The following is a 26,625-nucleotide window of genomic DNA, read 5'->3' as shown; positions in this document are numbered from 1 at the left end:
TGCAGACACCTCTTTTTTCTCTGAAAACCTAATCAATTACATATTATTCCTTCTTGATCAGTCATTAAGGTATAACAGAGTAGTAATATTTTGAGAGACTGTGGTCGTGGCTAGGCTAAAATGTTTTTTATGTCCAACATTATAATATTAAAAAATTTCTTATAAATGCAATATTTGAGTGCCTGTAGCATTCAGAATTTAACATTTAACAAGCTGCTTGTAGGCTAGTTCAGCGAGCCATTTCCTCTACAATAAAGCTGCACACATCTAGAGCAAACTCCCATAAGGTTATATTCTAAACTAGCTATGAGCTAATTAGATGGCAGTTTGTATATCGGAAACTGTGTAGAACAATATTTGGAGCATTAGATTGAGAAATTATGACTGCTAAAATAATTTTCTGATGCTACCATCTATAGAGTTTTGGCAGAATTTCATAATAATAAAAACTTCAGCTTATTAAAAGTTTACAATGTGTCAGGACTTTACATACATCAAACCTATCCTTGTAACAATTCTAACATGTAGGTATATAGACACCATCTATATTTTTTTCTTATAAGGAAGTTGAGACCACATAGGTTAAGTCACTGGTGAGGAATTTGAACCTTGGTCTAACAGTAAAGCTCAGGTTCTTTCTGATTACCAAGGGCAAACAAGTTTCACTTAAAATATTCTGTACATGTGAAATTGAACCATTATCTAAGAAAACTTCTGAGATTTTGTTGTTGTTGTTCAGTAGATCAGTCGTATCAGATTCTTTGCAACTCCATGGACTGCAGCACACTAGGCTTCCCTCTCTTTCACCATCTCCTGGAGCTTGCTCAAATTCATATCCATTGAGTTGGTGATGCCATCCAACCATCTCATCCTCTGTCATTCCCTTTTCCTCATGCCCTTCTCCTCCCTGTGTCTCCTCAAGACCCTCCTCAGGGTCTTTTCCAATTAGTCTGCTTTTCCCATCAGGAGGCCAAAGTATTGGAGCTTCAGCTTCAACATTTGTCCTTCCAATGAATATTCAGGATTGATTTCCTTCAGGATTGACTGGTTTGATCTCCTTGCAGTCCCGTAAACTCTCAAGAGTGTTTTCAAACACCACAGTTCAAAAGCATCAAATATTTGGTGCGCAGCCTTCTTTATGGTCCAACTCTCACATCCAACCAACTACTGGGAAAATCATAGCTTTGACCAGACGGATCTTTGTCAGCAAAGTAATGTCTCTGCTTTTTAATATGCTCTCTAGGTTTGTCATAGCTTTTAAGGAGAAAGCATCTTTTAATTTCATGGCTGCAGTCACCATCTACAGTGATTTTAGAGCCCAAGTAAATAAAGTCTGTCACTGTTTCCATTGTTTCCTCATAATGCTCATAAATTTTTCAAAAAGTTTGGAGTCTTTAGACCCTAGGTAGTAGAATGCTGCTGTTCTGTTTTCCGGGACTGATGTAGCTTTGTTTGCAATAGTGCTGAATTTGGAGTAGGGATGTATGCATATGTCTGTATAATAAATAACTTAATATTTTATTGTGGAAGTCATACTGGGGAGTTTCCCTTGATGTTTTTTGTTATTTTAGAACTAATTAGAAATAAACCATATATTCTATCACACTGAAACATTGACTCTAGTGAATTTGTCACTAGCTTCTTATTTGTTCATATGGCAGTAGATTTGGGTTGATTGTACTATCTAGGACTTATTCTGCATACTTTAGAACTTTATAGCATACGTTGAAGTCCTCTGTCCCCTCCATGACTATGCTTGAAATGTTGCTGGAGAAATTAGTGTTGGCAGTCACTAATTAGCTAGTGTGGCTAATTTGTGTCAAGATTGGAAGTGCTCACTTAAAACTGTTAGCAGCACTGGGTCCTTTCTGGCAGCTCTCTCAGAGTGAGAACCTTATGTTTCACTCTACCTAGTGGAGCCCCCGTTCTTCAGTGAAGATACTCTTGTTAAACCTGATAGTTCCTGAAAGTGCTTCTTCTCTGTTTTTATCTTAGCACAGATCGAACTTTCTGTCTCCCATTGTTGTTGTCTTCAAATGGAAACCACTTTTTTTTACTCCTCTTGAACCATAGGTTTTGGGCCCTTGCATGTTCTGGTGGTGCTGTCTAGCAAGCCTTTCCTTGACTTGTTCACCAAGTGAACTCCAACTCATTCCAATTCTCCAGTTCATTCTAAGTCTTTAAGACTTAGTTTAATAGATGCAAAAAACTTTTGACAAGATTCAACATTTATTTGTGATTAAAAACTCTCCAGAAAGTGGGTATAGAGGGAACATACTTCAAGATAATAAAGGCCAAAATTAATTAAACTTACCATCATACTGGGTGGATACCTGAGAGAATTTCCTGTAAGATCAGGAAAACAAATATGCCTACTGTTGCCACTTTTATTCAACATAGTATTGGAAGTGCTAGTCATAGCAGTCAGACAAGAACAAGAAATAAAATGAATCCAAATTGGAAAGGAAGAAGAAAAATAGTCACTGTTTGCAGATAACATGATATTACACAGAAAACCCTAAAGATGCCACCAAAAAACTACTAGAGGTCATCAATGAATTTAGTAAAGTTGCAGGATCCAAAATTAATACATAGAAATCTGTTGCATTTCTATACATTAACAACAAACTATCAGAGAAAGTCAGGAAGGAGTTTCATTTACCATCATATTAAAAATAATAAATTGCCTAGGAATCAGCCTATCTAAAGAGGTAAAAGACCTGTACTTGGAAAACTGTGAGACACTGATGAAAAAAATTGAAGTTGACCCAGTGAGAGAAATACTCATAGACTGGAAGAATTGATATTGTTAAGATGATCATACTACCCAAGGCAATCTAGAAGTCCAGTGCAATCTCTATAAAAATACATTTTTCACAGAACTAGAACAAATAATTTAAAAATTTGTATGGGAGGAGAGAAGATCCCAAGTAGCCAAAATAATCCTGAGAAAGAGGAATAGAGGGGGAGCCATCATGTTCCCTGATGTCAGACTGTACTGTTAATACAAAGCTATACATTCCTTTTCACATTGTTGTCGCTCAGTTGCTAAGTCATGTCTGACTCTTTGAGACCCCATGGGCTATAGCACATCAGGCTTCTCTGTACTTCACTATCTCCCGAATTTGCTCAAACTCGTGTTCATTGAGTCAGTGATGCTGTCTAACCATCTCATCCTCTGCTGTCCACCTCTCCTTTTGCCACCAATCTTCTCCAGCAGCAGGGTCTTTTCCAATGAGTTGGCTCTTTGCATCAGGTGACCAAAGCATTGGAGCTTCAGCTTCAGTCCTTCCAATGAATATTCAGGGTTGATTTCCTTTAGGGTTGACTGGTTTGATCTCCTTACAATCCAGAAGACTCTTATGAATCTTCCCTAGGACCACAATTTGAAAGTATCAATTCTTTGGCACACAACCTTCTTTATGGTCCAACTCTCACATCTGTACATGACTACTGGAAAAATCATAACTTTGAGTAGATGGATATTTGTTGGCAAAGAGATGTATTTCCTTATTAATAACGCTTCTAGGTTTGTCATAGCTCTCCTTCCAAGGAGCAAGCATTTTTTAATTTCATGGCTGCAGTGATTTTGAAACCCAAGACAATAAGATCTGTTACTGCTTCTACTTTCTCCCCTTCTATTTGCCATGTGATGGGACCGGATGCAATAATCTTAGTTTTTTTAATGTTTAATAGGCACTGTACAAATGTTATATAGTTAGTTCTCATGATAATCATGTAAGAGAGTTACTACTATTAGCTTCTCTTTACATATCCCCATATATACAGAGCTAGTAAGTAATAGAGGTGAAATTTGAATCCTGATCTCTATCATTCTAAATTTTGTTTCCCATTTGATTGCATTACTTCCCTGGTAACTCCCTCTTTTATATTACTTTTGTACTTTTTATATACTGATGATTGTATGTGTGTGTGCTCAGTTGCTCAATCATGTCTGACTCTTTGCAACCACATGGACTGTAGCCTGCCAGTCTCCTCTGTCCATGGATTTTCCAGGCAAGAATACTGGAGTGGGTTCTTACTCCAGGGGATCTTCCTGACCCAGGGATTGAACCCACATTTCTTGTGGCTCCTGTGTTGGCAGGCTGATTCTTTGCCACTGCGCCACCTGGGAAGCCTATATTGATCATTATTTTTATCGTAATCATTATCACTAAGGCCCATGCCTTGATAATCTCTTTATTCCCTGTACCCAGAACAATCCTTGGTATATAACAGATATTCAGAAAATGTTTGCTGGATACATGCATACATGGTTAGGTGACTGGGTTCTGTGTTGTTCTGTTCTCCTGCTTTGACCTCTCTTGCTCACTGCTTAACTCATTACTGCTCCCTGAAGACTCTTCTTGGCTAGTTGTACAGAACCCTTACCAGTAAGTGCCTTACTTACTGGTAATTTCCCCTATCTTTGCTATTTTATTGAAATTCACAGACATGCCACATTGATGACCAAGATATGACATTCTAAATGCTTTTGTTCTGGCCAAGTCTGGGGTTCGTGTGCTGCAGATAAATGACTCATCATTAAAACTGAAGAGAACAGTCTCTTCTAGAAAATAAGTATCCTTACTTGAGGTTAATTTGGCTAGGGAACCTGAGAGAATTAACATATATATCACATGAATTTTTTTGATCTCATCTATGACATGGCAAATAGATGGGGAAACAATAGGAACAGTGACAGACTATTTTTGGGAGCTCCAAAATCACTGCAGATGGTGACTGCAGCCATGAAATTAAAGCTTGCTCCTTGGAAGAAAACTTGTGACCAACCTAGACAGCATACTAAAAAGCCAGAGACATTACTTTGCCAACAAAGGGCCATCTAATCAAAGCTATGGTTTTTCCAGTAGTCATGTATGGATGTGAGAGTTGGACTATAAAGAAAGCTGAGCTCCAAAGAATTGATGCTTTTGAACTGTGGTGTTGGAGAAGACTCTTGAGAATCTCTTGAACTGCAAGGAGGTCCAACCAGTCCATCCTAAAGGAAATCAGTCCTGAATATTCATTGGAAGGACTGATGCTGAAGCTGAAACTCCAATACTTTGGCCACCTGATGCGAAGAGTTGAGTCATTTGAAAAGACCCTGATGCTGGGAAAGATTAAAGGTGAGAGAAGGGGACGACAGAAGATGAGATGGTTGGATGGCATCACTGACTCAATAGACACGAGTTTGAGTAAGCTCTGGGAGTTGGAGATGGACAGGGAAGCCTGGCATGGTGCAGTCCATGGGGTCACAAAGAGTTGGACATGACTGAGCGACTGAACTGAACTGATGACATGCATGTTTTATATGACAGAAACACAAGCCAGTTATTGCTAGTTATACAATATGTCAAAAAGTAGTGATTTTTTTTAATTGAATATAAGGATCTGAATAATAATGTTTATTAGGACCAAGCTTTATAGTTGTTGAAGACTGGACTTAGCCAAAACTCTTAGAGTTTTACAATATGGTATATCATTGAAGTAAATACTTATGTCTGTGTATCTTTAAGATTCATAAATTTGAGAGTGTAGTTGTAACATCTTATCTGATAGGAAAACTGTCAGAAATAGATGGCAATTTAGAGTAGAGGATTGGGGTCAGGCTTGGTATTGGGGGTTTGGTGTTTTGCTGTAGAATGAGATCTTCAAGGTTGAGTAAGGGTTGGCTTGTAGTGCAGTTAGTTTGTTGGCCAGGAGCGTCTTCAGGTATATTATTTTTTTACATGATAAGCACTGGCTCACTTACTCTAGGCACCTACATTGCATATTATATTTGTGAGTTCAGAAACACTGTTTCTATCAGTCACTGAATAGTTTTCAATCAATAATCCTCATTTAATAATGGAGATCTTTACTGAATATAAGATGACAAGGTGAATAGAACATAGTTCCTGCCTTGGATGTTCTCACAGTCAAGAGATGTATTTTTGTTGTTGTTTTTGTTTGTTTGTTTTATTAAATTAATATTACTTATAAAGAATCTTAAAAACTGAGATCATGGAATATATTGTTGGTGTTTTGTTATAGACTGTTTGGAGTTGTCATGCCTTCAAACATCTGACTACAAGAAGTAGGTTGCCTGTTTGTTCAGTTACTGAGTTGTGTCCAACTCTGCACCCCTGTGGACTGTAGCACGCCAGGCTACCCTATCCTTCACTATCTCTTGGGGTTTGCTCAAACTCAAGTCCATTGAGTCGGTGATGCCATCCAACCATCTCATCCTCTGCTGCCCCATTCTCTTTTTGCCTTAAATCTTTCCCAGCATCAGGGTCTTTCCAGTGAGTCTGCTTTTTGCATCAGATGGCCAAATTATTGGAACTTCAGCTTTAGTGTCACTCCTTCCAATGAATATTCAGGGTTGATTTCCTTTAGGATTGACTGGTTTGATCTACTTGCTGTCTAAGACACTGTCAGTAGTCTTCTCCAGCACTACAGTTCAGAAGCATTAATTCTTCGGCACTAAGCTTCTTTAGGGTCCAACTGTCTCATCTGTATATGACTACTGGAAAAACTGTAGCTTTGACTATACACACCTTTGTTGGCAAAGTGATGTCTCTGCTTTTTAATATGCTGTCTAGGTTCATCATAGCTTTTCTTACAAAGAGCAGGCATCTTTTAATTTCATGACTTCAGTCACCATCCGCAGTGATTTTGGAGCCCAAGAAAATAAAATTTGTCACTGTTTCCACTTTTCCCCCCTTCTATTTGCTATGAAGTGATGGGACTGGATGCCATGATCTTTATTTTTTGAATGTTGAGTTTTAAGCCAGCTTTTTCACTCTCCTCTTTCACCCTCATCAAGAGGCTCTTTAGTTCCTCTTCACTTTCTGTCATTAGAGTGGTATCATCTGCATAACTGAGGTTGTTGATATTTCTCCTGGAAATCTTGATTCCAGCTTGTGATTCATCCAGCCCAGCATTTTGCATGGTGTACTCTGCATAGTATACCTAGTACACATAAATAAGCAGGGTGAAAATATACAGCCTTGACATAATCCTTTCCCAGTTTTGAACCAGTCTGTTGTTCCATGTCTAGTTCTAACTATTGCTCCTTGACTTGCATTCAGGTTTCTCAGGAGACAGGTAAGGTGGTTTGGTATTCCCATCACTTTAAGAATGTTCCAGTTTGTTGTGATCCACACAGTCAAAGGCTTTGTGTAGTCAATGAAAGGGAAGTAGATATTTTTCTTGAATTCCCTCGCTTTTTCTATGACATCCTAGTTATGTTTAAATATCATCTTTGATTTCCTACAGCTGACCTTCCAACCTCTACTTGGACACTTGTAGTGACAGAGATAGTCTTTCCTGGTAACTTAGACAGTTCTAAATGTTCGGAAGCCCTTTGTATCAGGTTGATATTGGCTTGCACTGTCTTTGAGTCACACAGAACTCTAATTCCTTCTTCAGATCTATGAAGAGAGCTCTGACATTCCCTCCTCCACATGACCCCCTCGTTTCTTGATGATTTTTCTATACATCTGCTTATTTTCTGCCTAAGTGATTTGTGATTATGGCTCTTCCCCCACAAAATGAACACTCACAGATTTTCACTGAGTGTCCATTATGTACAGGATCAGCTGTGCTGACATAAAGGTCCCTGACTTCAGATTGCTTTTAATGTACATGGAGAAAAGACACTGAATAACAACAAGAAAAACATCAGGGAAAGAATCGGTGGGGATGGGGGAATCTCTCCAGTTTCTTTAAACCATACTTTCTTTGTAAAACCTCTGTTCTTAAACTGTCAGCATGGGGACCACATTTAAGACTGTCCCTCCAGATTATAGCTTAATCAGTGAGGAGTATTATGCAAATTAAAATTTTAAAATCTGATAGCATACTTTAGGTGTTAAATGTCAGAATTTTTAAATGTCTGAAGTAATATAAAATGTAAACATACTATAAATCCTTTTATAAGACAATATAGACCACTTTCCCTAATCATGACTTTAATGGAAATGGTAAACAAGTGCTGGTCTCATTTAACAACACTATGATCTAGAAAGCTCATTTGGCCCCTCTTTAGATTCTGTAAGCATGTTATGAAAACAAGTAGTTGAAAAGTGAATATACAGTCATTCCGCTTGGTCTGCATAATGTCAGACAATCCATACAGCTTTTTCTTTACTTGAATAGAACACATTTTTTACTGAATTGATTTGACTGTTAGGTTCCTTGTAGACTTAGTCTTAGCAAAGAAAGCTAAAAATTGCTTTTGGGGAAGAAAATTGTAGCTAGTTATATCTTATAAAACCATTCTTGTGTTCATTTTCAAGGAAATTACTGTAAGTGTATCTTTTAGGGCCAGTGTGTTAAGAGACCTTTTTATACTGAAATAAAAACTCAGAGAGTTTCCATATTAGAGTTGTTCCATTGACTTGTTTTACTCCTGAAAATAAAATGAGAATCTTTAGCCAAAGGAAAGCTCACGTTTGTTAAACACTGACATTATTTGACCTTATTGTATTTATTTACATTATGTTTAATACCTATGCATGTCCAGTCTTTGGAGACACAAAGAAACTATTACATTAGAAGTTTCTTTGGTTTCCTAATATGTTTTTCTATCCAAAGTCCTGTTTACATGTAATTCCATAGTTCTACATAAGAAGAGCTATTCATCTTTGTGTTTATATAAAGATATGCTAGGTTTGCAATACCTGTTTCATTTTATGCCCCTAAAATATGAATGACATCATTTGGCCCACTAGACAGTAGATTTATTTTACTAACAAATCTTTCAGATCAGTTCATAAGTGAGAAAGAAATAAATGTGAGTAAATGTTTGTTCTATTTTGGTTTTTAAGTTAAAATAATTAGAATTCAGCCAGCCAAAAAGAAATTAAATTCAAAATCCAATCCTTCTCAAGAAATTTTGCATGCAGCTATTCCACCTATTGTTTTAGCATTGCTGGGGTAAGAAAGTAGAACATTACTTTGGCAAATGTAATAGTTGGTAAGCTGGGAAGCAGAAATGAAGCTTGTCAGTGAATACCAGGAACTCCTATATTTTCTGAATATAGCTACCAAATACTTATAGGGCAATGGATATGTCAGAAACTGGGGCAAGAAAGTACCTGGAAGTCTATGTCAGTGTCAGTGATACTGTGATAACTTGACATTGAGAGACTGAGGGAGAAACTAAAGGAAATACTTTCTGAACTGAGCTAAGAAAAATACAACTATTTTTCAGTCCACAAAACAAACTGTCTTAGAAATGGGAAATTTAATATTTAAAGATTCTCTTGAAAGTTTGTGGAGATATATATATATATATATATAAAATGTAGTAAAACTTGAGGGATATAGTAAGAATGCTTTTAGGAGTACTGTTTATAATGAAGGAACTTAGCTACATTTTAAATAAACCTTTACATTATGAACACTTCTTTCAGTTTCTTATAAAAAGTACTATAAAATCAGTATTCTTAATGCATGCATAAAATGATACCTTACATATCTGATATGGGACTTTTCTACACCTGCAGAGAGAAAGCACTATTTTTTTCTAAACAGAAAGGCTGTTATTTGCAGATCTACTCTGCTGCTCTGAGTCATTGATGGTTACAGGCTTATATATTTAACCTGAGATGCAAAGCATTTTCTTCCAAGGCCTAAAGTTAAATCATTTTTCACTGTGCATAAAGGTACATTCTGAGTTTTGTTTGTCTCGCTACATATACTTGGAAAACAAGGTCAAGCATTTGTTAAAATGTGTGTGTGTGTTGGCATCAGTTGCATTCTTTTTTTCCTCTTCCTGTCTGAAGGGTACCCTTATTGTACCTTTTCCAGTGCTCACCGTTATGGGCTTTAATCACATCAATAGAATTTTTTGTACTGCTTTGGCGAAAGGTCATATTTATTGGGCTGACTTGTCTATTTATTTCTATCTGGTAATCTTAGAATATGCTGTAATCTAGGATAAAGATAAATACAGGCACACCATTTAGGATTTTTACATCTCTTCACAGAAAAGATTGGTGTGTAAGAGCTCCTCCCTTTTTGAGAACACTGCCATGATCTAATTTTGGTTATTCTAACTGAATGAAGTGAATTGGATGGTTTTCATTGCTATGAAACAATTTGTGTGCTTAGTCACTTAGTTGTGTCCTACCCTTTGTGATTCATTGGACTGTAGCCTGCCAGCCTCCTCTGGCCATGGGAATTTTTAGGCAAGAATACTGAAGTAGGTTACCATTTCCTTCTCCAGGAGATCTTCCAGACCCAGGAATCTTTTTTTTTTTTTTTTTTTTTTATTAGTTGGAGGCTAATTACTTTACAATATTGTAGTGGTTTTTGCCATACATTGACATGAATCAGCCATGGATTTACATGTGTTCCCCATCCCAATCCCCCCTCCCACCTCCCTTCCCATCCCATCCCTCTGGGTCTTCCCAGTGCACCATCCCTGAGCACTTGTCTCATGCATCCAACCTGGGCTTGTGATTTGTTTCACCCTTGATAGTATACTTGTTTCAATGCTGTTCTCTCAGAACATCCCACCCTCGCCTTCTCCCCCAGAGTCTAAAAGTCTGTTCTGTACATCTGTGTCTCTTTTTCTGTTTTGCATATAGGGTTATCGTTACCATCTTTTTAAATGCCATATATATGGGTTAGTATACTGTATTGGTCTTTATCTTTCTGGCTTACTTCACTCTGTATAATGGGTTCCAGTTTCATCCATCTCATTAGAACTGATTCAAATGAATTCTTTTTAATGGCTGAGTAATATTCCATTGTGTATATGTACCACAGCTTCCTTATCCATTCATCTGCTGATGGGCATCTTGGTTGCTTCCATGTCCTGGCTATTATAAACAGTGCTGCGATGAACATTGGGGTGCACGTGTCTCTTTCAGATCTGGTTTCCTCGGTGTGTATGCCCAGCAGCGGGATTGCTGGGTCATATGGCAGTTCTATTTCCAGTTTTTTAAGGAATTTCCACACTGTTCTCCATAGTGGCTGTACTAGTTTGCATTCCCACCAACAGTGTAAGAGGGTTCCCTTTTCTCCACACCCTCTCCAGCATGTATTGTTTGTAGATTTTTCAATAGCAGCCATCCTGACTGGCATGTAATGGTACCTCATTGTGGTTTTGATTTGCATTTCTCTGATAATGAGTGATGTTGAGCATCTTTTCATGTGTTTGTTAGCCATCTGTATGTCTTCTTTGGAGAAATGTCTGTTTAGTTCTTTGGCCCATTTTTTGATTGGGTCATTTATTTTTCTGGAATTGAGCTTCAGGAGTTGCTTGTATATTTTTGAGATTAATCCTTTGTCTGTTGCTTCATTTGCTATTATTTTCTCCGATTCTGAAGGCTGTCTTTTCACCTTGCCTATAGCTTTCTTTGTTGTGCAAAAGCTTTTAAGTTTAATTAGGTTCCATTTGTTTATTTTTGCTTTTATTTCCAATATTCTGGGAGGTGTAGACCCAGGAATCTAACCCATGTGTCTCCTGCATTGCAGGCAGATTCTTTCCCCACTGAGCCTTTGAGGAAGCCTCATAAAACAATTTACATATATGGAAATTACCTGTTCCCTAAAAGTAGAAAGGAACTCTGATATAGAACTTCCCAAGTGAAATGATAAATGCTGTGAATAAAAATAAAGCAATATAAGGGGACAGAATGAATGGCCTGCTGTTTCAGAGGAGATGATTAGAAGAGGTCTCTCAGATGAGCAGAGATCACCATGAAGTGAGGGAGCAAGCCATGCAAATGTCTGAGGAAAGCGCATCCTAGCAGAGGAAGCAAGGGCCAAATCCACGAAAAGGCACTGTGCTTGGCATATGCAAAGAACAGCAAGGAGACCAGTGTATTTAGAGCAAAGGAGGGAATGGAGAGATAAATCTGAGTGGGAGTGAAGGTTCAGTTTATCTGGAGCCTTATAGGCAAAATTCAATAGAACCTACATTTCTTTTTCATTTCTGTTCATCTTAAATTTTTTTTCTTAATCATGTTTTTCTCTTTCTTTGATTTGACTGCTCAGGTAGTATATTTTTTGTCCTTTCTTTTTCTATTTTTAATAAAGTTTTAAGAATAAAAGTTTTCTTTAAGTACAACTTTGCTTGCATTCTGTAAGGTTCATGGCAAGGGATGTGCAGAAATGGAGGTTTTAAATAGCATATTGCTATCCCAGACAGAATCAGGGTTTTGTCAAAAGGGAAGAGTGGGGGAATAAATATTGGATAAACTACTAGCAATATCTTTCACAAAATCCTTTGGGTCTGGAAGATTTTCCTATAGATTCCCATGCTATACAGACTGTTACAAATCATCGCGAGATGGAAAGATAGCAAATTTATTTTATAAAACTGCCAGAATCTTGTATCAAAACCTGATAAAGATGAATGAAAAGGAAAATTAGAGACCAGTTTAACTTATGAATATAACTGTGAAAAGTCAGAATACAAACATTTCAGTTTTTCAGCACATTGAAAGAATCATCCATCATGATCATGTATAGGGTTCATACCCAAAATGCAGGAGTGCTTTAATATTAAGAAAATTTTAATGCCATAAAACATACCAAAAAATCAAATAAGAAAAATATAATCATGATAGGTAAAGATTTGATCAAATTCAGCCCTTATTTCTGATTAGAAAACTGATCTTAAATAACTAAAGCTAGAAATGTATTTCTTTAATGAAATAAAGATATCTAGCTCCTATTCTGGTCAAGTTTATTCCAGTTCAATGAACAAAGGTATATTCTATATATCTCCAGGCTTATCAATCTATGACTTCAAAATATACTTTCAAGTAATATCTGAAGTAGGATGGCAGAGAACCATGATGATGTACTCCCAGTTACTTCTGGAAGTTTCTCAGTTTCTTTTTCATGTGCTGCAGAACACATCCCCTCTCATTCCTAAACTCATATGTTTCCAACTTGCCACTATACATAACTGCACTATACATAGCTGCAATAACTGGTTAGGTAGAATGATGGGCATACCTGTTCTTCACTCAGGGAAAAGTAGCACACGCTAGTTCCTATTTTTCTATTTGAGAGTAAAAATAAGGATACTTCTGATATTGCCTTTGAACTTTTAGCATTAGATAGCTTTATAGAATCAAATTATCTACTCCTTTGTGAAGTGTATAGTATGGATTTGGGGCATTCCAGGTGACTCAGTGGTAAAGAATCTGCCTACAAATGAAGGAAACCCAGGTTCTCAATTCCTGGGTTGAGAAGATCTCCTGGAGGAGGAAATGGCAACTCACTCCAGTATTCTTGCCTGGGAAATCCCATGGACAGAGAAGCCTGGTGGGCTATATAGTACATGGGGTGTAAAGAGTCAGACATAACTTGGCGACTGAGCACACAACAACTTGGATTTTTTCTGATAATATGTAGACAGAGGCTCATTAACTTCTGAAACCACAGTAATATATGTTTTATACAAGTATTTTAAAGTCTTTTTTATTTACCACAACCCACCTTATGAAATGCGTTTTATATTGTGACCAAGTGTACACACATGCACACGTTCTATACATTCATAACTATGTAATTTTTTAAAGTTTCACAAACTTATCAAGGAGCTATGCAAATCGCTCTCATTTATTTATCTATTTTATTCTACTTTATTTAAAAAAAATTTGTATCAACCCACCAAATTTCCTTAGACCACACTTTTTAGCAGTTCAGAGGGTGATTCTTTGGACTATTAAATAAATGTCTGGAATTCAAGGAGTCAATTCTGGAAGATGAGAATATATTGGTTTTTAGAAATGTGTTCTAATTTTGTTGTAAACATTAACTTTTCGTGTATAGGCAGGATGCTTTTGGTGCTAGTTGCTAGTTTGTCTTTGATTTCTAGGAGAGTGACAGGATAAGAAAGAATTTTCTAAATGGAGATTTCTTTTCTTCCTGCAGCTCTCATGTGTGACTGGAAGTCGAGTGCATCATTAACCTAAGGACCTCACCACTTGGAAGTTACAGTTTTCACCATCAGCCTACCTTTTCCTTTTTGGTCTGGTTCTTTTCCTCAAACAGTGGAAACATCTTTCTTTTAATAAAGTTGCTTTTGATGCAGAGTTAAGCAAATGGCTGATAACAGCTGTGGTAAAAAATCTACAAAGTGCCCCCACTGCTCATCTGCTTCTCAGGAAAAAGCACTTTGTATATGTTCTTGTAAAACAAAGCTTTCTCCAATGTCAGTGGTGGAAATGTCACAGACATCAAGCACAGGTAGTTCAGAATTTATAGTTTCACCAGAAAAAAAAAAAGAAAAAGGAGCCAGCAAAGATGTTGCCTCTGGAAAAGATTCGGTAATTATTAAAGATTCTACATCTCAACACAAGTTCATGTCCCATTCCCTAATCCCATCCCTACATTCATCCTTATCCATGGGCTCTTGTCAGCTAATTCATTTGCCTTCTTTACTATTAAGGTAACATTTCTTTCTTACAGAAGAGGTAAGAAAAATCGGTTGATAATTTCTTTCATTCTGTTAACCAACCACTGCCCCAAATTAATGACTTCCCAGGATTATAAATAATTTGGAATATTATTCCAGCTTTTATTAAAAAATGGTTTATATGGAAATTGATTGGTTTTCAAATTGAATTAAACCTGAATTTGGTGGCATTTTCTTCAACTGATGCAGAATGAGATTTATGATTGTGGTTAAATACAGGGTGGTTATTATTTAAGACAGTTCCTGGTTATCTAGATGGAATATCAAATATACCTTACAAAATTGATTTGCCTTAGTTACAATCTGTGAATACCCAGTTGGACTGGTTTGGGTATGTTTGCCTTTATAGTGAAGAGGCACTCTGGAAGACTGTCATTGATAGAGCATAAATTTGGAGACAGAGAGCAGTAAGTTTAAGAAAAGTTAGGTTCTCAGTCCTCAAATTTATACCTTTTTCAAATTTTCACACTAAACTGTTATTTCTGAATTGTATTATGGTATAGTTATTGCCATATAGATGTCTCTGAGTGAACTGTTGCTACATTATTTTCATTCAAAGCATATTTTGTGAATGTCTGGTCAGTAATTTCTTGTGTTTAACCTATTTGAGATGATTGTTATGTCTTGAAACAAGAGAGATTGAGAAAACTGTGAAGTTGCCTTCTCTTATGATTTTAAAGATTTTAAGTCCTCATTTATCTTCTGTGCAGGTCATCATGTAGAATTGCCTGGATTCAGGAGATTAGATTGAATAACTTCTTAAGGCCTGTTTTAGCCTAATGAGTGAATGAATTATATAGGGCTTTTAATTTGAAAAAGGCGATAAACTGTCTTGTATACAATAAGTATCTTGACATATATTTTAAAATTTTCAGATTATCTAAATTAGGGTTCTTACTTTGTCAATAAGTGTCTTGTATCTTAATGTTAATATTAAAATTTCTCTTTGGTCCAAGCCCTCAAAATCTTCACATGTAGAGCGAAAACCATCTCAACAACAGTGGGGTCGGGGCAACTTCACAGAAGGAAAAGTTCCTCATATACGGATGGACAATGGAGCCGCCATTCAGGTATAGGAGGGCAAACTGAGCTGCTAGAAATGTTTCAGGTTTCTTCTAAGCCAGTGTTCATGACAAAAGTGATTTAAAAGGCAAGTCTCTAGGGAGAGAAAAGAAAAGACAAAACTTAACCATTTTTAAGATTGTTGAAGTCTTTACTAAAGAAAATGTGGACTAATTATTTTTTCTGTTCATAGAGATGTAACTTGACTTGAATAATTAAGTGAAGGACATTTATTAGACAAAATGAGAGCATTTGGTCTCCAAGTCTTCCCGGTTGCTGAGGGCAGTTGTGAAATCTCTGTATAGACCTATTTGAGAGGCAGAGAGAGACCAAATGACTTAGATGGTTTGGCTGTTCACTTCTTTGATGACCAGTAGGGAGGCCAAAATTTCCCTCGTGGACTTGCCCATTTTTCTCCAGTTTGTGATTGAGTAAATACCAATATTATTCTTCCCAGGATTCTAGTTCTTATATGCAACTATGACTTAAATTTAAAAAAAAATTTTTTTTTATTAGTTGGAGGCTAATTACTTCACAACATTTCAGTGGGTTTTGTCATACATTGACATGAATCAGCCATAGAGTTACATGTATTCCCTATCCCGATCCCCCCTCCCCCCTCCCTCTCCGCCCGATCCCTCTGGGTCTTCCCAGTGCACCAGGCCCGAGCACTTGTCTCATGCATCCCACCTGGGCTGGTGATCTGTTTCACCATAGGTAATATACATGCTGTTCTTTTGAAACATCCCACCCTCACCTTCTCCCACAGAGTTCAAAAGTCTGTTCTGTACTTCTGTGTGTCTTTTTCTTTTTTGCATATAGGGTTATTGTTACCATCTTTCTAAATTCCATATATATGTGTTAGTTTAATACCATCTTAGAAATTAAAAATGTGTGTCCTTTAATGCTAGATTGAAGGAACTACAGCAGAAACAACTACAGGAGGAAAATTCCATTAATGTTAAATAACTTTGAACAATTGTTTTAAAAAATATTTAGCATTTTACTTGAAGTGATCAGAAAAACTTTCTAAGAAATTCTGACATAAAAGCTTAAATCTTCCCCTGTTAAAGATTTTATTAAGTCTTACAAAATCTTACAAAAGACCTGCCTTAAAAAAAAATCCACAAATTTACTGTTTTAAATTTAGTCACAAGAGCTTTTGTAAGAGAAAAATGTATTCATTTATCAGCTCACTCATTCACTCTTGATTGGATTATGGAAAAATTCTCAATTTTCCTTCTTTTCTTTGTCTTTGTTCTCCCACATGCTTCTCAGGAGCCATCTCTTTCATATCATTTTCCCTTATGTTCCCAGAATTTTAGCTCTGGTCTCTGACCCCAGTGTCGTTTTGTACTTTTTCTTTTAACTTCAGACTGTATGACTTAAGGAAAAGTCTTATCTCTTGAGTTACAAATGATGCTGTTGTTGTGCATTACTAAGTCGTGTCTGACTCTGCTGGACTGCAGCATGCCAGGCCCTATCCTCCACTATCTTCCAGAGTTTGTTCAAATTCATGTCCATTGAGCCAGACATGAGACAAATTATAAGAAAACAGGAATTATGGTTTATTCATCTTTGGAGCCCCCAAAGTTTGTATCACAAGAAGATAGCTAAGAAAAATCTACATGTTGAAGCTGAACATGTTTCTTTTCTTCTTTTTTCTTTCCCTTTCTGTGTCTTCCCTTCTCGCCCTCTGTCTCCTTTTCCTTCCCTTGCTTCCTCTCTTCTTCTCTCTCCTCCCTTCCCCTTTTTCCTCATGCACTAAGCATGAATATTTTGCCTGCAAGGTTTCAGGCAGGCTTTTTAAAGGATAAAAAAGAAATACTTTTATAAGGTGTTTCTAGACCGTTGGGGAAGGAAAAAAATGAGTCCAAATATTTTTAAGCAAGAGAGTAATAAGGACCAATGTTTGAGGACCAATGCATACATGTTGAAAAAAGTCAGAACAATCACCATGGTGCAGAGTTAGGCAGAAAAGCCTTTTGTGAAGTGGGTAAGTAATTAGTTGGATACTCCATCTTCTTTTACAAAAGTCAGAAAGGAATGTAAGCAGTAGAAAATATGAAGTCTAGCAGTAGTTTATCTGTTGCAGGGTGCAGATGAAAGCAGTCACACAGCGGGAACCTGGCATCTCTAAGGCAGGCTCTAAGAAGTCTCCAAGAGAGACTTCCCCCAGTGACATTAGCTCAGGGGTTCTCTCCTGTTTTAATCTCTGGGCATAATGGGTCTAGAAACTCTTGTTAATGCCCTGGAGTTGATTTAGATCAGGGAGACTGACTCTCTCCAACCAAATTCACAAGACCTGAAAGTGTAAATGAGTTACCTGCTTGTTATTTTACAACATGAAATGGAATGCTGGTGGTGTCAAGACCAGTACATTCTGTCTTTCTAAGCAGGAGTGAAATGATAAACAGAAGGATCCTTGGTTTGGATAATGTTACTATGGATGATTTTAATTTTTTTCTAAATGCTTATTTATATTAAAAACTTTAATATAAATATAAAAAAAGATTTATATAATCCTTTCCCTAGAACAAAAAGAAATAAAGCAACAAAAATGTTTATTTAGTAGAAACAATGAAAAGAAAGGTTACCTAGTAAGCAGGAAACCAGTTGTCTAATGGTTAATATGTGTTGATTTTATAGTATGGTTCTCAGAGTTTGGGAATAATTTTTTGGACAACTTATTTTACACAAATATACAGTATATATCAACATATTTGTATACATCTATTAATAGTCCATTCTTTTTCTTGTGAAGACATTTCTTTAATATTATAGTTTATGAGAGTTTCATTTTTTATATATTTGAAGTTTTTCACATTTCCTTATTAGGATTTTTATGGTTTTTCTCTAGAGTATTTAATAAGGCTCATCAAAACTTATTTTTGCTAATTAAGATGTGTTTATTAATACTGAAGCAAATACATGGTGTCAGTGTCTTCTATTTGATTTTACCCTGGAGCAGAGTCACTGTTCCCTTGGGTGGATGCCTGTCAGTATTATATGTTCATTTGTCATACCTGATGAAAGGCAGAGAAAGACAAAGAACTCTTATTTTTTTATCTAGGAAATCTATACCTTTGGAAGAATATTGGGACAAGGGAGCTTTGGAATGGTCATTGAAGCCATAGACAAGGAAAGAGCAACTAAGTGGGCAATTAAAAAAGTGAACAAAGAAAAGGTAAGACTTCTTAGCAGCATCATACTGAGGGTGCAGTTCTAGTGCAAGGTGGGGTAGGCAGTACAATTTTACACACTAATACAGCTGACCCTTAGGGACAGCGCCTGGGCTGTTGCCCTGGAGAAATGTGGTTATTTCTCTAGCCTTCTGGGCTTCCCTCATAGTTCAGTTGGTAAAGAATCTACCTGCAATGCAGGAGACCCCCGTTCAATTCCTGGGTTGGGAATATCTGCTGGAGAAGAGATAGGCCACCCACTCCAGTATTCCTGGGCTTCCCTTGTGTTTCAGCTTGTAAAGAATCCACCTGCAATGCAGGAGACCTGGGTTCGATTGGGAAGATCCCCTGGAAAAGAGAAAGGCTTCAGTTCAGTTCAATTGCTCAATTGTGTCCGACTTTGCAACCCTATGGGCTGCAGCATGCCAGACCTCCCTGTCCATCACCAACTCCCGGAGTTTACTCAAACTCATGTGCATTGAGTAGGTGATACCATCCAACCATCTCATCCTCTATTGTCCCCTTCTCCTCCCACCTTCAATCTTTCCCAGCATCAGGGTCTTTTCAAATGAGTCAGCTCTTCGCATGAGGTGGCCAAAGTATTGGAGTTTCAGCTTCAGCATCAGTCCTTCCAATGAATATTCAGGACTGATTTTCTTTAGGATGGACTGGTTGTATTTCCTTGCAGTCCAAGGGACTCTCAAGAGTCTTCTCCAACACCACAGTTCAAAAGCATCAATTCTTCAGCACTCAGCTTTCTTTTTAGTCCAACTCACATCCATACATGACTACTGGAAAAATCATAGCTTTGACTAGATGGACCTTTGTTGGCAAAGTAATGTGTCTGCTTTTTAATATGCTGTCTAGGTTGGTCATAACTTTCCTTCCAAGGAGTAAGCGTCTTTTAATTTCATGGCTGCAATCACCATCTGCTGTGATTTTGGAGCCCTAAAACATAAAGTCTGTCACTGTTTCCATTGTTTCCCTATCTATTTGCCATAAAGTGACAGGACCAGATGCCATGATCGTAGTTTTCTGAATGTTGAGCTTTAAGCCAACTTTTTCACTCTCCTCTTTCACTTTCATCAAGAGGTTCTTTAGTTCTTCACTTTCTGCCATAAGGGGGGTGTCATGTGCATATCTGAGGTTATTGATATTTCTCCTGGAAATCTTGATTCTAGCTTGTGCTTTACCCAGCCCGGCATTTCGCATGATGTACACTGCCTATAAGTTAAATAAGCAGGTGACAATATTTAGCCGTGACGTACTCCTTTCCCTATTTGGAACCAGTCTATTGTTCCATGTCCAGTTCTAACTGTTGCTTCCTGCCCTGTGTACAGATTTCTCAGGAGGCAGGTCAGGTGGTCTGGTATTCCCATCTCTTTAAGAATTTCCCACAGTTTGTTGTGATCCACACAGCCAAAGGCTTCAGCATAGTCAATAAAGCAGAAGTAGATGTTTTTCTGGAACTCTCTTGCTTTTTTGATGATCCAGCAGATGTTGGTAATTTGATCTCTGGTTCCTCTGTCTTTTCTAAATCCTGTTTGAACATCTGGAAGTTCACAGTTCACTACTGTTGAAGCTTGGCTTGGAGAATTTTGAGCATTACTTTGCTAGCGTGTGAGATGAGTGCAATTGGGTGGTAGTTTGAACGTTCTTTGGCATTGTCTTTTTTTGGGATTGGAATGAAAACTGACCTTTTCCAGTCTTGGTCAGTCCTGGGTGTTCACTGGAAGGACTGATGCTGAAGCTGAAACTCCAATGCTTTGGCCACCTCATGTGAAGAGTTGACTCATTGGAAAAGACCCTGATGCTGGGAGGGATTGGGGGCAGGAGGAGAAGGGGACGAGAGAGGATGAGATGACTGGATGGCATCACCGACTCAATGGACATGAGTTGGGTGAACTCTGGGAGTTGGTGATGGACAGGGAGGCCTGGCGTGGTGCAATTCATGGGGTCACAAAGAGTCGGAAACGACTGAGTGACTGAACTGAACTGATCCTCTCCTTTCCTTTCATTCATTATTTCCTTGTTGATAGCCAAACTCTGTTTATTCATACTACCAGCTCTTTCCATTTGAATCACTTTCTCTCCAGCTCTCTTCTGTACCGTTTACCTTGTATCCACTGTATTTCTCACTTTAGATTGCACTGGAGTGAAGAATGGAATGGGCTTCTCTTTAAAGGAGGATCTAAGTCCTCAAACTTTATAACTGATTATTTCATCAACTTGAAAACAATTTCTGTGCTTGAGGAAAAATAAAAGGCAACATTACCATGGTGTTTTTTTCTTGGGTCTGTGACATTACATTTACAAAATGAAATAGTAGGTTATATGTATTCTTTAAAAAACAAACTATAGGAAATTACATATTATTTCCCCCTAAAGTTTAATAAAGTAACATTAAATCTTAATAAGGGGAGATGCAGAGTCCTTCCAGAAATCCCTAAGATTAGCTAAATTGGATTTCCTTTGTTTCTTTGGTGTCAGATAGGGTTAGACTTAGGTTTCAGGGTTATGTAGTCAGTTGCCTGCAACTTTAGGAATTCATAATCTTGCACATAGATATTGATGCTGAGACTTTTCAGGACACCAAGATAGTAAAATAAAATTATATAGTCAGTATATGAATTGGACAATATATTACTGCATTAAATATAGATGCACCATTTGTGGTGGGAAGTAGGAATAGGCTTGAGATGAATTATTAGGAGAAACTGTGATATCTGTCCATGTCTAGTCTCAACAGGAATTTATTCCTCGAAGTCACTATTTCTCTTGATAACTATAAAGTTATTTCTCCTCTAGGATTCATCCTCCATGAGTGGGGCACAGTGGGTGGGCAGTTTCCTATCACTCTTGAGATGGTAATGTTTAGAGGGTAAAGATACTTAGAAGCAGGGATGACAGTAGGTAAAATTTTAACTAGGTAAAATTTGCCTTATGATCAATCTCTTTCCAAGTCCTTCAGGAACTATTGTTTCTCTTCTAACTTTGGGGGAGGGGGTGGGTTAGGAGGAAGGAGGGAGGAGTAAGAGCTTTGTTATTCCTTTCAGGGATATTTGTATGTAAATGAGGACAGTGTTTATTCTTGAATGATTAGGATAATTTAGATATCAAAAGGGATGATGATTGGGGTGGTGGCAGTGCTGGCAAAGGTGGAGAAAGCCCTTCTGGAGTATTTTAGATGATGGTGTAGACAATAAGTTACTTGTATCCACACCTGACGATCTGGTCAGGTATGGTTAAGGATTTCACCTAAGGAGGTAATTTGGAGTTAGGTTAGTCTGAAGGCAAAAATCTCCATCTCCATCTCCATCACCATTATGCACACTTTCTTTCTCTACTGCTCTTTCTCTATCAAATTTTTGAGGCTGGGGGACTAGGAAGTGATATAATGCAGGGCCAAGTGTAGAATCTCAACTGCCTATTGTTTCCTTTTGATATGTATATAAGTGTAATGGAAACAAAGCAAGATAAAACAAAAACATTTTATTTTACCAATAACTGACATTTAATGAGATAGATGCCTTTTCTAATTGACATCCCTAGAAAAGTAGATTTTGTTTTTATTATGCTACCATCAAAGGATCAACATAATTTTGAAGGAAATACCAAAAAGCATATTGAGAGCTGCAATAATTTTGTGATATGACAGAGACCATGTTGTTAGCTAATTTATAGAAACCATCCAAGAAACAGATATGATTTGAGGCTGAATTATCTCTTCAAATTGAGCAAAGGAAAGAAAGGGTATACGTTAATCTTATCATGCAGATAGGTTGCATATTATCTTTTGGAAAAGGAACTTTCTGAAAAAAAATAGGAAAAAATATAAAATAACTCTAAGTTTTATATTGAGATATGCGGTAATGAAATTCTTACATGAAACCTGTATTTCCTCATCATCTAAGGCTGGAAGCTCTGCTGTGAAGTTACTTGAACGCGAAGTGGACATCCTAAAAAGTGTGAAACATGAACACATCATACATCTGGAACAAGTATTTGAGACACCTAAGGTAAAGCTGGGCTTCCTTGGTGGCTCAGAGGGTAAAGAATCTGTCTGGAATTTGGGAGACCAGGGTTCAACCCCTGGGTTGGGAAGATCTCCTGGAGAAGCAAATGGCAACTCATTGCAATATTCTTGCCTGGAGAATTCCATGAACAGAGGAACCTGGCAGACTATAGTTAAAGGCAAAGCTTTATCAGGTGCTGCATTCTGAAAGTTGTTATTTTTACAAAATTAATATCATCCCCTTGAGAAGTAGTCTGTTTGGGACACAGTGGCACATGTCTTTGGCATGACTCTGTCACACCACTCTGTCAGTGGAGATTGATGAAAAGCATTCTGGAGGATGTTTTATTGTTGATTGTATAGTTAGGTGTCTGATGATTAGATTGACGTCTTCAGTGATATTTCTGGTGGCATGTTGGGAAAAAAGTGAAACAACTTCAGATACAACCCAGAGTGATCAGAGATTCCCTGGAAGTGGCTTTCCTTTTTGCTTTGGTCCTTGGCTCTGCATTAGAGTCCCTTGGAATAGTGTCATAATTCTGCAAGGTTAGCTTCATAGTAGAGTTGGTATGGTTGTTTGCCATTCTGCAAAAGTTGTTTATTGCCCGTGAGCTTGGGTGTTTCTCTGCTAGGAGGTAATATGATATAGAGGTTAGGTGTGTTAGGTCAGATTGCCTATACAATTTAATCCTGGATCTACCACTTATTAATTGTGAGACCATGGACAAATTACTCAACCTCTCTACTTAAGTTTCCTCATCTGTAAGATAGGTTTAATGATAGTTATTTTTCAGTTGTTAAGTTGTGTCCAGTGCTTTGAAACGCCATGGACTGCAGTATGCCAGGCTTGCCTCTCCTTCACTATTTCCTGGAGTTTGCTCAAACTCATGTCCATTGAGTTGGTGGTGCCATCCAACTGTCTCATCCTGTGTTGCCCCCTTCTCCTCCTGCCTTCAGTCTTTCCCAGGATCAGGGCCTTTTTCAGTGAGTTGGCTCTTCACATCAGGTGGCCAAAGTAATAGAGCTTCAGCTTCAGCATCACTCCTTCCAGTGAATATTCAGGGTTAATAGTATTAATCACATTTAGTTGTGGAGGGATTAAGTGGGAAAATGGGTATAAAGCATATGTCTCATTGAATGTTGGCTATTGTTTTTTTTTTCCTTTGCCAGTTTCTAAGACAGCAGTAGTCAATTTGGGTTTTGTATTGTGTTTGATTCATTAGGAGTGCTTGATAACTATTAGAGACAACAGTTACCTTTACAGGAGGCTATAAATGGCAATGATGCCAAAAGCCTTCTCTGGTTTTTTAGTTTTAGAGTTGTGACTTATTTTATCCTCAGATCTTCTTAGGATAGTTTTGCCCTCTATCACTGGTTTTAACCAGTTTGATTGTGTTGTGCCTTAGTGTAGCTGTGTTCATGTTTCTTGGCTTGGGGTTCATGGAGCTTCTTGGATCTGTGAGTTTATGGTTTTCATAAAATTTAAGAACATTTTGGCCATTATTTTTTCTGCCTTGAAGGACTTTCAAGTACACATGAGATTGTTTGATATTTTCCAAAACTTACTGATTCTCTATTTATTTTTTTCAATCTTTGTCCTCTCTTTATTGAATTTAGTGGAGTTTCTATTGTGATATCTTCAGATTCTATAACCTTTTTTTCTGTAACATCATATATGCTGTTTATACTTTCTAGTGGAAATTTGATTTGGGTCATTTTTGTATCTTCCATGTTTCTACATAACATGCTCACTATTTCCTCCTTCTTAAATATAGTTATAATAACTTTTACTGATCTTTTCTATTAATTATATCATGTGAGCCATTTTCAGGTTCATTTTAAGTGATTGATTTGCCCCACTTCATTATAAGTTGTATTTTCCTGCTTCTTTTTATGCCTGTTCATTTTTGATTGGATGCTGGCTAATCTTTTATATTCTTACAGCTATTCTTGAGCTTTATTCAAGACATGATTGAGTTATTTAGAAATAGTTTAATACTTTTGAAGCTTAATTTAAACTGTTTGGTGGCACAACAGAGCCTTTGCTCTGGGTTAGTTTTCCCTAAGTAATGAGGTAAGACCCTTCTGAGTACTCTGCCCAGTGTCCCATGAATTATGAGATTTTGCACTCTGGCTAGTGGAAATAGGAACTCTTCCTAGCCTTGTGGAGGCTTCAGTCATTGTTCCCTCTGATCTTTTTGCATGGCACTTTCCCCAACTTTGGGTAGATTCTTTTTTTTTTTAATTTACTTTTTATTGAAGGATAATTGCTTTATAGAATTTTGTTTTCTGTCAAACCTCAACATGAATCAGCCATAGGTATACATACATATAGCCCCTCCCTTTTGAACCTCCCTCCCATCTCCCCATCCCACCCCTCTAGGTTGATACAGAGCCCCTGTTTGAGTTTCCTGAGCCATACAGCAAATTCCCATTGGCTATCTATTTTACGTATGGTAATATAAGTTTCCATGTTACTTTCTCCATACATCTCACCCTCTCCTCCCCCCTCCCCATGTCCATAAGTCTATTGGCTGTTTCTCCATTGCTGCCCTGTAAATAAATTATCCAGTACCATTTTTCTAGTTTCCATATATGTGCATTAGAATACGATATTTATCTTTCTCTTTCTGAGTCACTTCACTCTGTGTAATAGGTTCTGGGTTCATTTACCTCATCAAAACTGACTCAAATGTGTTCCTTTTATGGCTGAGTAATATTCCATGTGTATATGTACCACAACTTCTTTATCCTTTCATCTGTCGATGAACATCTAGGTTGCTTCCATATTCTAGCTATTGTAAATAGTGCTTCAAAGAATAAGGGGATACATATGTCTTTTTCAATTTTGGTTTGCTCAGGGTATATACCTAGGAGTGGGATTGCTGGGTCATATGGTGGTTTTATTTCTAGTTTTCTATGGAATTTCCATACCGTTTTCCATAGTGACTGTATCAATTTACATTCCCACAAACAGTACAGGAGTATTCCCTTTTCTCCACACCCTCTCCAGCATTTATTGTTTGTAGATTTTTTGATGATGGCTATTCTGACCAGTGTGAGGTGATATCTCATTATAGTTTTGATTTGCATTTCTCTAATAATGAGTGATGTTGAGCATCTTTTCATGTGTTCGCTAGTCATCTGTATGTCATCTTTGGAGAGATGTCAGTTTAGGGCTTTTTCCCATTCTTTGTTGTTTGTTTTTCTGGCATTGAGTTGTATGTTCTGCTTATATATTTTGGAAATTAATCCTTTGCCAGTTGTTTCATTTGCTATTATTTTCTCCCATTCTGAGGGTTGTCTTTTTACCTTGCTTATAGTTTCCTTTGCTGTGCAAAAGCTTTTAAGTTTAATCAGGTCCCACTTATTTACTTTTGTTTTATTTCTGTTGCTCTAGGAGGTCAGTCACAGAGGATCTTGCTTTGATTTATGTCATTGGGTGTTCTGCCTATGTTTTCCTCTAAGAGTTTCATAGTTTCTGGTCTTATGTTTATGTCTTTAATCCATTTTGAGTTTATCTTTGTGTATGGTATTAGGAAGTGTTCTAATTTCATTCTTTTACATGTAGCTGTCCAGTTTTCCCAGGACCATTTATCGAAGAGTCTGTCTTTGCCCCATTGTATATTCTTGCCTCTTTTGTCAAAAATAAGGTGCCCATAGGAGCATGGGTTTATTTCTGGGCTCTCTATCTTGTTCCATTGGTCTATATTTCTGTTTTTGTGCTAGTACCATACTGTCTTGATGCTTATAGCTGAAGTCAGGAAGGTTGATTCCTCCAATTCCATTCTTTCTCAAGACTGCTTTTACTATTTGGGGTCTTTTGTGTTTCCATATGAATTGTGAAATTTTTTGTCCTAGTTCTGTGAAAAATGCCATTGGTAATTTGATAGGGATCATACTGAATCTGTAAGTTGCGTTTGGTAGTATAG

General features: G+C 37.3%; 1 protein-coding gene across 4 annotated transcripts in view; it reads left to right on the top strand.

Moving 5' to 3' along the window:
* The window catches only part of STK33 (serine/threonine kinase 33), a 181,642-nt gene that overhangs the window by 88,058 nt on the left and 66,959 nt on the right, over positions 1–26,625 (top strand). For 2 of the 4 annotated variants that reach the window (XM_065944593.1, XM_065944592.1), the window contains exons 2-5: positions 13,891–14,285; positions 15,391–15,504; positions 18,570–18,683; positions 22,593–22,697. The exons of 1 other annotated variant lie outside the window; for it this stretch is intronic. In XM_065944593.1, the coding sequence (XP_065800665.1) occupies positions 14,061–14,285; positions 15,391–15,504; positions 18,570–18,683; positions 22,593–22,697 (558 nt within the window). In that variant the 5' untranslated portion in view covers positions 13,891–14,060. The remainder of the gene's footprint in view (positions 1–13,890; positions 14,286–15,390; positions 15,505–18,569; positions 18,684–22,592; positions 22,698–26,625) is intronic. One more of the 4 variants, XM_065944595.1, reaches the window with a different exon arrangement.

The sequence above is a fragment of the Muntiacus reevesi genome, chromosome 9 (genome assembly GCF_963930625.1).
Source record: "Muntiacus reevesi chromosome 9, mMunRee1.1, whole genome shotgun sequence".
In the NCBI taxonomy this organism is placed as follows: Eukaryota; Metazoa; Chordata; class Mammalia; order Artiodactyla; family Cervidae; genus Muntiacus; species Muntiacus reevesi.
The sequence above is the reverse complement of the archived record's forward strand: the minus strand, read 5'-3'. Positions and strand labels throughout refer to the sequence as shown.